Source organism: Zeus faber (genome assembly GCF_960531495.2).
Source record: "Zeus faber genome assembly, chromosome: 16".
NCBI classification, from domain to species: Eukaryota; Metazoa; Chordata; class Actinopteri; order Zeiformes; family Zeidae; genus Zeus; species Zeus faber.
The window spans coordinates 28804814-28819281 of NC_137202.1; the positions used below are offsets into that span (position 1 = coordinate 28804814).

At 45.7% G+C, this 14468-nt stretch overlaps 1 protein-coding gene across 1 annotated transcript; it reads right to left on the minus strand.

Moving 5' to 3' along the window:
- Positions 1–99: 99 nt before the first annotated feature.
- On the minus strand, positions 100–13429 carry fbln7 (fibulin 7). The gene is made up of 8 exons (XM_080016536.1): positions 13208–13429; positions 11622–11784; positions 10393–10569; positions 7706–7831; positions 6731–6868; positions 5419–5556; positions 3931–4069; positions 100–2812 (listed from the first exon to the last, which is right to left on the minus strand). The coding sequence occupies exons 1-8, from the start codon at positions 13268–13270 to the stop codon at positions 2437–2439; spliced, it is 1320 nt and encodes a 439-aa protein (XP_079872662.1). The 5' UTR covers positions 13271–13429; the 3' UTR covers positions 100–2436.
- Positions 13430–14468: the final 1039 nt, after the last annotated feature.

Here is a 14468-nt window from a genome sequence, read left to right on the forward strand (position 1 = left end):
TGGTGTGAAATTTTATTTCATGTTTTTTTGGGTTTTTTTTCCTCGCATTTCTTTACAAAAATGAATCTTTTTGTAATGATGTTCGGATAAGAATATATTTATTATAAATAAAGGCATTTCAGTGAATGAGTTGTAATTTGTCTGGATAAAACCATGAATTTCTAAATAAGGAGATGAAAGATGTTCTGTTGACCAGGCGACTGCCGTACAAAGTGTTCTGAAGCTGCTGCTGTTAATAGGATTTAATTTAAGAGGGTTAAAGCAACATGATGTGAAATCTCAAAAACAGCTTTGACATATTTGTCGTGTCATGATTACCAGTTGTTTTTCAGAAAATGAATCAAAACATGATTTAGCTGCATCTTTTCCAAACTTGAACATTATGACTTTATGACGTCACTTTCTTTTCTCCAAACTTTGCCTTCTAATGATGCATTGATTTTGTGTTTTCTTGGTCACTTGAGTTGGTGAGGAAATGTTTTGCTTTTGCTTTTCTTTGTGAATTTGGTTATATCCAATATCCATATGGACAGTTTACTGACAACTGCTTGAGCAATTTCACTGCGGTTGCCTTTGACTTCTTGCATGGTGGTGGACCCCGCCACCAACAATGGAAACAGCATATAGAGGAGCACATGCAGAACTATACAATATATATTGAAAGGCCCAGCTAAATTAACTAGAAAATATGGATTTTAAACAAAAGACTCTTATGCATTACCACTTTAAATAAGCCAAACTGATAAAACTTCACCGTTAAAAAAAACAACCTTAAACCGGTGCTTGGTCTTTATTGCAGCTGTGGTGGAAAGTAAGATTTTAAAATGGTATTTCTTACTAATATCTATATTTTTACTCACTATGTTTCCAACATGTTACTTTAGTTGTTGTTTTTCAATTAGGATTTAGATTTTCTACATCCTTGTAAATACTTTGAAGTATAATAGACTCTGATATATCACAAAGTACTTTACTTTTAATACTTTTAGTGCATTTAAAGGTGCAGTGTGAAGTATCCCATGAAAATAAGAATCTTTTGTCTGTGTTTCCTAAGAACGAGACGTTTGTATTAACATAGGGAGCGGGTACGTTTCACGGGGGCTGCCATGTTGCGCCCCCATGTTGCACCGCCATGGGCAGGGGTGTTCAGCTGGTTTCTATCGGCAACCTCACCACTAGATGTCACTACACTACGCACTGCACCTTTAATAGTAAGTACTTGTGCTTTTACTATAGTAGAGATATCAATATGGGACCTTTACTTCCACTGGAGTAATGTTGCCTCTGGATAGTTGTACTTTTACTGCAGTGAAACGCAGTTGTGTGTATTTGCCTCCTCGTCTTCATGCTGGGACCAGATTGAGAAACATGCCAAACAAAGCAGGAAACTTCAAACGGCGGCAAAGTGATGACAGTAGGAAGCCTCTGCGACGTATGTTCCAGCCTGAGGGCGGGGACCGGGCGGGGACCGGGCAGGGGCTGGGTGGGGATCGGGCGGGAACCGGGCGGGGACCGGGCAGGGGCGTGGAGGTCGCACCTTATCCCCAAATAAACACCTCCATATAAACACCTTCATGTCCCTGACGCTTGCCACGTGAAATTCAAAAGCTGCGACGGTAAAAAAAAAAAAGCGTCAAGGATCCGACTCGGACTTGACTTGAAGGCCGCACTTCAAGGTGTTTTTCACCAAAACCTTCTTTTTCCTCCCGCCGGGGGGGTCGTCAGGGGTTTCGTGGACGTGGCCTGACGCTCAGGGCGCTCCCTACTGGATCTATTTAAAAGACTCTCGCGCTGACCGCTCGCGTCGACGCCCGATGACCGAAGCGTTCTGTTGATGGTCCTTTAAAACTTTGTTCAAAAACGACACTTAAAGAGGACGACGAGAGTTAATAAGACAGAAAAGATGAGAATCAACAAACCAAACAACGCGGCGAAAGGAATAGTTCAGATTTTTTTTTTTACGTTTATCCGTGCCCCCCCCCATGCAGTTGGTATCTTCCAGCCCTGTCCTCCACTGGGGCGGCAGGGCAGCAGCAGGCGCCTCCGTCAGGATTCCAGTGCAAGTAACGGGGATAAAAACAGCGAAATTAACAACGAAACCAAATGTTCTTGTTTGTTTTTAATCTATTTATTTTTTTTCAGACTGTGCTGCCGCGTCTCGCTGCTGTGGCTGAAATGCAAAGTGACTTTTTGCACCGATTGTGGATTTGTCCCCGTTAACTCGCATTGGACTCCCGGCGGCGGGATGGGGGGGCGGAGCCTCCTTTTCGGGGCGTTGACACGAGGGGAGGAGGAAACAGGGAAAGGTTGAGGAATCCCAGACTGCAGCATCACTTCGACTTCCACCCGGGGACGACTCCTTCCGCCTCCATCGCCGCCTCCTTTCGACGCCGGTTGCACAGCTTTGACAGTCTGACCGCTCCCCGCGCCGGGCCCTCAGAAGCCGTGCGGCGACACCAGGACCCGCACCTTGGCCAGGTGTTTGGCCTGGAAGCTGCGCTCGCTGTACTCCGACATGTCCACGTCCACGCTGAAGTCCTGCGGCCCGCGCAGCGGCTGCACCAGGATCAGCTCGCCCGTCTGCCGGTCCGAGCGCTGCATGGCGAACAGCCCGCGGGGGGCGCTGCCGCCCACGATGCCGAAGCGCAGGCTGTCGGGCCCCGTGCGGCCGGGGGCCGAGGCCGTCGCCATGCGGAATAGTGTGGCCGGCGTCTTCAGGCCCGAAGGCAGAGACAGGAAGTGGAAGGAGACGGTTTTAGGAGCCAAGTGGCACGAGCGGCTCTGCATGGGACATGGGTTCCTCTCACACTGACTGAGGGAAGGAGGGAGAGAGACGGATATTACGATGTTCATATTTTTCTGCCGGAACATTTAAACATTTGACTTAATTTTCAAAATTTTTTGGGAAGAATTTACAAAAATTGTTAAAGAACATCTTTATTTCATTGCTATGATGATATGATACTGCTGATCAAGTGGAAACATTATATAATATATATATATAATATGATTTATGTATATATCATATAATATATATATGATATAACATACATAATATAATACACACATAATATCATTTAATATATATATAATATAACATATATATAATATAAAAATGATATAATATATATAGTATAATATATATACAGTATTTTATCATATATGTAATATAATAAATACATAATATATACTTACAAATACATAATATACTGTATATATCATATGATATAAGTGGAAACATGTTTGGTTATTTCAGGTTCTTTGTGTTATTTCCTGTGTTTCCTGAAAACAGGATTTGACCAAACACCGTCAAGGTATTTGTGCTTGGTTGTGAGTTCGACTCTGTGTCCTCGCCCCAAAAAAACACAGGTTAATGACACCGTGTCCGCACCGGGACCGACCTGGTTCCATGTTCCTGCGGAGGAACCGGACCTGATCCACCAGGAGACAAACTACGTCTCGGGACCAGAAGAGTTTAAAAAACAGAAAAATAAAACTTGAGCTCCCGTCACAAAACGATCTCCGTCCTACCAGGAGAGTAGGACAGTACACCACCTTCACATGGTGGCCATGTTGGGGTGAGTGACTCCAACAGGAGGAGCCGCTAAGGCAGAGCGGACCCAAAACCTTGCTTTTGTGCCCATGAAGCCACGCCCTTTATCCCAAAAAACACTTCTTCTAGGGTTCATGTTGAAATAAATGACTCGATGTTTATCTATGTTAGATGGGGGACAGAAGAAAAGTTTGTGGTCCACTCCAGTTTCCCATGTAAAATGGCCACTGTGTGAAGTAGCTGTGTGCATCTGTTGAGCACGAGTTGTTACCAACACAAGAGATGAACAATATTCTTAGAATAGACAGTCTAAGTAAATAAATCATAATTGGTAATGAATCATAAAAGATGGAGAACACGGTGGTGGATCAACTCACAAGGGGGACGTCTTGACGTAGCTGATGTTGCCGTGGGAGCGGGGACACTCTGGGCTGACGCATTGGAAACCGCCGCCCATGTTGATGCAGGTCGTCCCCTGGCTGCAGTTGTGTTGCCGGACCAAACACTCGTCCACGTCTGGAGGAAAGACACGTTAGACGACAAGTTGTAGACCCGGCATCCGGACTGGACAACAGAACATCTACTCTGTGGACAGATCTACGTGCGTAAAAGGAGAAGGACGTCTGATCTTTGTATTTAAAATATCATGTGGGGGTAGTATTACATTGAGAAGACATTGAGAATGCAGGGGGTGAACCTTGAGCTTCTCAACTTAAAAACTGTGGCATCCCCAGCTTTGCCTCGAGGATGATGGTCCTGGTGGTTTCCTTCCCGTTCTCTTCTTCCATTTCAAACATGAGCACGTAGGACCATGGGGGGTAGGAACATATGAGACGCTCCTCCCACACAGACTGGGAGCTGAACCTTCACTTGTAAAATAAACCAGTGGGCGTCTACGGTGGCACCCACACGCCCGTCGAGCATCGGTCGTGGTTATAATGACGTGTCCAGTCTGACGTGGCCTGACTGGTGAACCGGGCACACACACCTCCAGGAACCACAGAGTCCACAGAGCTAGAATCCACAGGAACCACAGAGTCCACAGGAACCACAGAGTCAACAGGACCAGAGTCCACAGGAACACCCTAGTCTACAGGAACCACAGAGTCTACAGGAACCACAGAGTCCACAAGATTAGAATCCAGATGAACCATAGAGTCTACAGGATCCACATAGTCCACATGACCCACAGTGTCCACAGGAACCACAGAGTCTACAAGAACCACAGAGGCCACATGACCCACAGACTCTTCAGGAACCACAGAGTCTACAGGAACCACAGAGTCTACAGGAACCAAAGAGTCCACATGACCCACAGAGTCCACAGTAACCACAGTCTACAGGAACCACAGAATCGACAGGAACCACAGAGTCTACAGGAACCACAGAGTCCACATGACCCATAGAGTCTACAGGAACCACAGAATCGACAGGAACCACAGAGTCTACAGGACCCAAATAGTCCACACGACCCACAGAGTCTACAGGAACCACAGAGTCCACAGGAACCACAGGAACCACAGAGTCTACATATTGGAAATGAAATGTATCATTTTGACATATTAAACATACTGATGATTATGGCTAATAACAACATGGCCTCCTTGAAAGAAAATGAAACACGCCTGGTTTGTGTCCTGCTTCGAGTATACATGTGTTGACTTGTTTGGGATCAAAAATTGTATGGTGTTCAATGAAGATGCAGGACTAGAGTAAACTGTTGAGCTTTAGAAGGATGTTGGAGGTGTCGAACCCTGTCGGTGTAACTCCTACTCAGAAACATATTTCAGGCTCAAGTGGCAGCTGTTGGCCTGTGAAGTGTCATGGCTCAGGTGAACGAGCCTTTGTTCCCCGCTGTCACTCACCCTCACAGCTCCGCCCATCCGGGAGGAGCTTGTATCCATGGGGGCAGGAGCAGTGGTACGATCCGGGGACGTTGACGCACTCGTGGAGACAGAGCTTCCCCCCTTGGTCCAATCTGTAGACCTCACACTCATTCACATCTGTGGACGGAGGAAGAACCAAGATGTTGCCACGTGTGACCATTAATCTATCTATCTGTCTGTCTGTCTGTTTGTCTGTCTTTCTATCTATCTATCTATCTATCTATCTATCTGTCTGTCTGTCTGTCTGTCTGTCTATCTATCACTGGATCAAAAGTGATGAATCGATTCACAGCATGTATATGTATAATGTGATATATAGATAACCCCATTGCTGTTATAAACACTTACACAACACTAATGTTGTTGTTACACTAATCTCTGTCGCAATGTAGCTTGAATGTTATTCTCCCTTGTAAGTCGCTTTGGATAAAAGCGTCTGATAAATGACTAAATGTAATGTAAATGTAAAACAGCTGTTTATAATACATCATCTCTCTCTCTCTCTCTCTCTCTCTCTCTTTCTCTCTCTCTCGCTCTCTCTGATGGAGCTGATGGAGCTGGAAACACTACCAGTCTTTAGTCTACAGGGGGCGCTGGTATCAGAGAAAATCCCAAAGTTCCCGTAGTGGCTTTAACTTTGACCTAAATTCAATCTAATAAGCTTTATGATGCCACAAATGCATTACAGTTCTTCTGTCTTCACGGACAGATTGCACTCAGATATAACTCCACAACTTAACTTTGTGGCACGGTGGCGCAGTGCATTGCACTGCTGCCTCACAGCAAGAAGGTCCTGGGTTTGATTCCCGCCTGGGGCGCTGTTGGCACCGTGCTCCGGTGGGTTATCTCCCAAACAGGAGCCTTTCTGTGTGGAGTTTGCATGTTCTCCCCGTGCTCACATGGGGTTTCCTCCACCTCACGTCAGTAAGGACCCCCCTCAAAAACATGCTCCCATCATGGTCTGACCAGCGATGGACACTTATCACCTGGTCCCCGGGCGCGTCCACGTACGCTGCCCACTGCTCCTGGCTGTGGCCCCGGAGGAAGGACAAGCCAGGATGGGTCAAAAGCAGAGAATCCATTTCACCGGCCACCATCAAAGCATGTGTGTGTGTGTGTGCAAGCATGTGTTATAGTGTGGTGTGTTGCGTGATGAATAAAGACTGTTTCTTCTTCTAAGTCTGAGCAAGAATGTCCTTTATTTAGCACTAGATACTTTGTGCCTCAAAGCGGGTGAGAAGGGAGAAATAAACTTAAAATAATGAAATACATAAGAAATTCACAGTCTCACCCTGGCAGATGCTGTTATCCGAGGTTCCGCTCATGTGGAACCCAGCGTCGCAGCTGCAGTGCTGGGCTTGGTCCACCTTGGCACAGCGAGGCCTCCTGCTGAACGCTGGGTCGTTCATCACACTCCACTCAGGAGGCGCTGTGTACCAGGGAAACAGGATCAACAACAACAACAACAACAACAAAAACAAAAACAACAACAAACGGAGCTACAGACTTAGACCTGACCCTCAGATGAACGGAAGAGGAGAACAGGCAAAGAACAGCAGAATGGAGGAGCTTCCTTAGAAGTAGTCTAGTTTGGCTATTTAGGGTTAGGTGTTCGATAAGAGATGGGTTTGGGTTAGAGATGTTAGGTTAGGTGTTATGTTAGAGATGGGTTAGGGTTAGCTGCTAGGTTAGAGGTGGGTTAGGGTTACGTTTTAGGCTAGAGATACAGTAGATTATGGTTAGGGTTAGGTGTTAGATCAGAGATGGGTTAATGTTGGGGTTAGCTGTTAGGTTAGATATGGGTTAGGGTTAGGTGTTAGGTTGGAGATGGGGTAGGGTTAATTTTTAGGTTAGAGATGGGTTAGGGTTAGGTGTTAGGTTAGAGATGGTCTAGGGTTGGGGTTAGGTTTTAGGTTAGAGATGGGTCAGGGTTAGGCTAAGGGTTAGGGTTAGAGATGGGTAAGAAAGAATGTTCTGGGTTTGAGTTTGCGCATGTTCACCTACAGTATGTTCACGTGAGTTTCCTCCCACCCTAAAAGATGTGAGCATCAGGGTCACACTCCTACAATGCACTTGAGCAGGGCATGAGCTCTAAACGGGAGTTACAGCACTGTGCTCATTAGGATGGGTTAAATGCAGAGGACAAATAAGGGTTAGGGTTAAGGTATTAGGTTAGAGATGGCTCAGTTAGGGTGTCGGGTTGAATTTCCCTCTGGGGATAGATAAAGTGTTATCTTATCGTATATTTTGTGGTACTGCTACTGACCAGTCTGGGTCTGGTGTTGGCAGTGGGAGCCGCTCCAGTTCTGGGGACAGGTGCACTTGTACTGGTTGACGCCTTCCACGCAGGTGCCTCCGTTTTGGCAGGGGTTGCTAGCGCACTCACTTACATCTGTGGACAGCAGAGAAGGCTCTCATACAGGGAGGCCACCCGGCTGCGCTGGTTAAGGGACTTAAAGACCAAGCTGCATACCAAGCCCGTTCAGAGGGGTTACACAAACACTGCTAAGAGCAAAGATTTGGCTCCAAAAAACCGAACCCAAGGCTATCAGTTGCACTGGTATGTGAAACACAGGATGTCCATCGGGCCGCCACTGAAAAGCAGCAGGGAACAGTGTCTTTCTTGTAATAAAATACCAGTGAAATGAATGAGACTACTGTTAGTACTCCCTACCAGAGATTCACCTCCAGTATGTGGCTTGAGCTGGAGCTGGTCAGGCCAGGTTTTATATCTGATACTGCAGAATGAGCGACTGGTAACATCATTTATAGTCCGTGAGCAGTAGTTGTGCTGTTGACGTTGTGCAATAGAGGCACGTGCTCTTTTTGTTCAGACACGTGCATGAAGCAGAACAGAGCTACAGCATCAATCCACAGTGGAGGGCTTCTACATAAACAGAACTGGATTACTGGATCGTACAGTCAAATGCTTTAAATGTGATTTTGAGAACCTGAATGTGGAAATATATTCAGTAGAAACAGGGAGTGACCGAGGGAGGTCATTTCTGTGTTGATGACTAAGATCTGCTTTTCCTTGTGTCAGTTGACCCTGTGTTTGGAACACTGCAAGCAGCCACTAGATGCATTACAGTACGTCGTCTCATATTAGCGTATTACACTGCAGCTGAAACTGGCTTCAACTCCTCTAATAGAGATTCACTGGGCTGCAACAACAGGGGTAAGTGGAAGAACTGATGCAAACTGTGGAGGTTCAGCAGACGTTGGAAAGCGTGAGACCCTGTGGATTCGATGGATTCAATGGACAAAACCTGTCCAGGGTGAGCTCACACACAAACAGCATTGGGAAAAATGTTTCGCAAACCTCCCGCGGTTTATTTAATTTTAAATATGTGCGGTATGCTGACGAGCGGACGGCACTGGGGGACCCGGTGTTACCAAAGCTTTAGCTCTAAGCCACTGAATATTAGACTGCCGTGATCCCACTGCTGTTTATTTGACTTCCCCAGTGGCCTCCACAGGTCTGTAAGATGTTAAAAGCCCACTTCATTCTCCTGGATATTTTTTAACTCTTATGGGCATTTTGGTATTTACGCTCCATCAATAGTGGTTTTTCATGCAAGACTAAATTTAGACATCGTCTACAGGGTTTAAAACCATGAACAGACATAATACTGTGAAAATGTAGGCCTTTGAGTTTGCTTTCAATATCAACATCAACAAAACAACGGACATTGGAGTGTTCCATTTGGAATTTCTGGAGGAATGTCTGCAGTGAAAGCTGAAGGAGCAATCAATAACATGCTTAACATACTTTCACACCACCAGACGGTGGTCTGGGGATAATGTGTGCATCAGCCCGCTCTGTTGACGCCTGTCAAAAAACCAGGGAAACCCAAGTAGAGCCTGACGATCTTACAGTATCTGAGCGATGCGGCATGGAGCAGAGACGGGGCATGGTGGGGGGGGTGGAGTACAGGAATGTAGTACAGGTGTTTCTCTGTGTCCACAGACATTTAATGCCACGGCTTGCAGCTCTGTTTGCCCCAAAGAATGGAGCTTTTCTTCTGTCTCTTTGTGTGGGGAGTCTCCGCTGTCTCATCCAGCCGGGCACACAGCCAAGGTCACCCGGCTGGAGCAACCGCACCCCAACACACCCACTCCCCAAGACACCCACCCCCAACACACCCACTCCCCAAGACACCCACCCCCAACACACCCACTCCCCAAGACACCCACCCCCAACACACCCACTCCCCAAGACACCCACCCCCAACACACCCACTCCCCAAGACACCCACCCCCAACACACCCACTCCCCAACACACCCACTCCCAAGATGCCCACTCCCCAGCACACACAATCCCCAACACATACACTGGATGGATGGATGGTTGGATGGTTGGTTGGATGGATGGACGGACAGTTGGTTGGATGGATGGTTGGATGGTTAGCTGGATGGATGGATGGTTGGACGGTTGGATGGTTGGTTGGAGGGATGGATGGTTGGATGGTTGGACGGTTGGATGATTGGTTGGTTGGATGGATGGTTGGATGGATGGCTGGATGATCGGTTGGTTGGATGGATAAATGGTTGGATGGTTGGTTGGATGGACAGACTGGATGGCTTGATGGATGGATGGATGGATGGATGGTTGGATGGTTGGTTGGTTGGATGGATGGATGTGTGGTTGGATGGTTCGTTGGATGGATGGATGGATGGATGGATGGATGGATGGATGGGTGGGTGGGTGGGTGGGTGGGTGGATGGATGGATGGGTGGATGGGTCGATGGATGGATGGATGGATGGTTGATTGGTTGGACAGTTGGATGGATGACTTGGATATGCGTCTATTTGGCTCATTTCACCACTTTATAACAGCGATGCCATTTAAAATATAGAGTGAACGTTAATTAATGCATCGCTTATAAATTATATCATCATCATAATAAAACAATACAGCAGTATGATCCGTGTGCTCAGTATCCGGTACCTTTGCAGACGGTGCTGACCCCGGTCCAGCTGCCTCCGTCCTGGCACAGCCGGGTCCCGGAGCCCAGGAGCTGGTACCCCTGCAGGCAGGTGAAGTGGACCTCGTGGCCCACCAGGAACTTGGAGCCCAGCCTCCTCCCGTGGGCCGGGGCCTCCAGGGCGGGGCACGGGGTGGGGGCTGGAGGGGGAGGAAACAGGGGGGAGGTCACTCTCACGTGCACTCAGTCTCCTAGAATCCCCAAATCCCAGAATCCTCCGGTATTCCCTGCCTCAGGACACGCACGTGTCCCGGGGCGTCGTGGGAACCGGGTCTGGGTCCAGCAGAGGACTGGGGAACATGGAGCGGATTACACGCTCTGAGATATTCCAGAGAGCAGCGGTGGAAGAAGCACGCCGAGCTTTCACTGAAGTAAAACACAGAATTACTTTCGGAAAAAGGGAAAGTACCAGTGACATTTCTACTTGCTGTAACTTGAACTTGTACTACTAAGTATTAAAAGTCAAAGTACTTTCATATCCGGTGCCCTGATTTAACAGGGCCTAAAATACTTCATAAAGCACTACTGTATCTTTTTTTTCCAATACATTACTTTTGTAAAAAGTATTCTTTCCAAAATCGAAAAAAAGTCTAATTTGTTCTGAAGTTCACTGTGTGTGTGGATGTATGAAGAGGCTCCACGCCGCAGCTCCACCTCCCCCTCCGCCTGTTTCGACTCCAGCTTCACTTCCCCTGAACATGGAGTCCGACCTGCTCCCTCTCTTTCTCTCTCCAGAATATTCCAGCGTTTAACGCCGCTGGCTGCCAAACGACACAGTTCCACTTCCTCCGCTCGCCGGGAAACGAGGAGGACCGCGACACCGAGGCGATCCCCGAGCAGATCGCCTCGGTGTCGCGGGACACCTCGAAACGACTCGTCTCCGCGTATTGGATGCCAGACGAGAGTTTTGCTGTCAAAGTTCAACTTGACAAACTAGTTTAGGAACTGAACTGAACTCCCGCAGGTTAACTGACTTTCAGAGTTTGAGTCATTTCATCCTCGGTGAACACATTTTCCAGACATAAAATCGACGTTCGAGCCATAAAACGCAAACGGAGGAGGAACTGACTGAGAACGGAATCACACTGATCGGGCGCAAAGTGCCTGCACAAGAGGTTTACATTCATTTATTACGCTTTGGTTGTGTGTGTCTGGAAGCGGTGCTGGTGGTGCTTAACCCTCGGCCTCCCACCTGCGGACTGGTCTGCCTGCGGCAGCTTGGACACCGAGTTGTGCAGCGCCGCCAGCTTGTTCTTCATGATGCGGATCCCCTCTGCGAACCTCATCTCCTGCCCCTTCAGAAACTTCTCCATCTGGCGGAGGACGCCCACCACCTGGTGCTTGTCCATGCAGCTCTGTGGACGTGGGACAGTTCAGTGACTTTTAGCCTTCATCCACATTGTGAGGTCAAATCTAAACCCAAGGAGACGGATTCTCATTTCAAAGGTCCTTCATCCGACCAAGTTAACGTTGGGGTCACGTCTGAGCCCAGTTGGTCATTGCTGTAAGTGACCTGTGTTGGTCTTGAAGGTGAGTTGGACGACTTCCCTGTTACAGCACTGAGCTAAAACAACAGAAAAGGTGCATTACGTCAGTGTGGAGGAGGAACACGGAGGGCAACTGTGGTTGGTGCTGCCACGGCCAAACCACAGCTCTGCTTGGTAAATTACACTTCTGCTGCTTCATGGTCGGTGACATTATGTTCTAAGCATCTTTCTGCAGGGCCCAGGCCTGTTATTATCAGGCTGCAAGACATTTGGGACAAATTGCACATGCACAATTTCTCTCTCTCTCTCTCTCTCTCTCTCTCTCTCTCTCTCTCTCTCTCTCTCTCTCTCTCCCTCCCTGCCCCCCCCCCCCATTTTTTTTCTAAGAAAATAAAATCTAATTAAATGAAATTTAAAAAAATTAAATTAAATAAATAAACAACAACAAAAAAAAAAAATACATACTTTTTTTTTTTTTTTTTTTGTACTATAAATAAATAAATCATATAGGCCTGTATATCCTTTGAATGTTTTGTTCTGCAAACCAGTGGTCCCAACATGTGAGCTGCTGCACCCTGCACCACCCACCCACCCAATTACCCGTTGCCCTGACCACAGGAGGCACAGCTGGACAGAAGCTGTTTGGCAGATGTGGCTGGGACCTCGGTCCAAGACACTGCTTTGCTGCTCTGTATATTTTGCATGGCAGCAGAAATACAGACAGAATAAAAGCCCAGAATAAGACAGAGCTCTGTGTTTGCAGTTGAAATAAGGTTAGGTTGGGAAGTTACTTGAGGGGATCAGGGCTTTGAAAGCCCTAAATCCTGCCAGATCCTCAGAGGAAAGTTCATTACTCACAAGCTTATTATTAAAAATGAAATCCTGTGCAACACCCTTGAATCTGCATTTTTTCCCCAGTAAAAAAAACAAACCACTGAGCTGAACCTGCTGCAGGTCCAGGGGCCCCAGCTGCTTTATGACATTTCCAGACATTTCCATTTCCAATGGAAATGGTGGGCTCCAATGAATCTTTTGCAAAGTGAATGCAAAGAAAGAAAAGTGCTGCAACAGCAAGCTCGTCTGAAAACATTCCTAGTTAAATGAAGGCTGGAAAACAGATGTCTGCAAAGTTAGTAAAAAAAAAAAGACAAAAAAACAAAGTAGATGTGAGTGCAAATAAAACATTTGTATCAGAAACATCTTGGATTCCTACATAATTAGCACTGTGCATTGTTTTTTTTTGCAGAACAGTTGAATAAAAACACATGTAAGTGAAATAAGGAAGACTGACCTGAGCAGCTCCATGGCAGCTGCAGATTGCTGCCAGATACAGAAACAGCAAACAAAGTGCCATGTCCAGTGTGTGAGTACTCCGCTAGGGAGTGTTCTCCAACCTATGGCCCTTCTCTGGGCAGAGGAAAAACAAAAAGTAGATAGAACAAGTGAAATAAAGTCAACTTCCTGGAGGTTGGAAGTGAGAAGATGCTGAGGTGTGATGCAGATGCTTCCTCGCTCCTGGGTGGAGGATGCACTCAGATCTGCTGCACAGCATCAGCTCTGCTGCCTCTGATCCCTCCCACACACTGGACCTATTCTCCCAATCAGCTCCTGAAGACGCAACCTGCTCCAGATGGTGCTGCAGGGGAAACGTCTGTTGTGCTGGATGACTGAACTTTGTTTGGATTGTGACACACATTTATGCTCATTGTTTTTATTGTTCCTAATTCTCTACTGTTTATCCTGTTGGTTTTTTTTGTCTTAATTTGTTTTTACAGACTACTCAGTTTTTTTGTCTTATTGCATTTTTACTGTTTATTATGTTTTGTTGTCTGACTGTGTATTTACTCTTTATTTTTTTCCTGTCTTATTGTGTTTTTAGTCTTTATTCCGTTTTTTTGTCATACTGTGTTTTTACTGTAAAATGTTTCTGTCTGATAGTGATTTTATTGTTTATTCTGTTTTTTTGCCTTATTGTGTTTTTATTTTTTTATTCTGTTTTTGTCTTATTGTGCTTTTACAGGTTATTCTGTTTTTTGTCTGACTGTGTATTTACTCTTTATTTTGTTTTTTTTCTGTCTTATTGTGTTTTTAGTCTTTATTCCATTTTTTGTCATACTGTGTTTTTACTGTCAAATGTTTCTGTCTGATTGTTATTTCATTGTTTATTCAGTTTTTTGCCTTATTGTGTTTTTATGTCTTTATTCAGTTTTTGTCTTATTGTCCTTTTACTGGTTATTCTGTTTTTTGCCTTATTGTGTTTTTATTTTTTTATTCTGTTTTTTGTCTGACTGTGTTTTTATTGTTTATTCTGTTTTTTGTCTTAATGTGTTTTTACTGTTTATTCTGTTTTTTTTTGTCTTAACGTGTTTTAAATGTTTATTCTTTTTTTGTCTTAACGTGTTTTAAATGTTTATTCTTTTTTGACTTAATGTGTTTTTAATGTTTATTCTGTTTTTTGTCCTATTGTGTTTTTACTCTTTGTTCTTGTTTTTTTTTTTGTCTTACTGTGTTTTTACTGTTTATTCTGGTTCTTTTTTTTGGTCTTCCTGTGT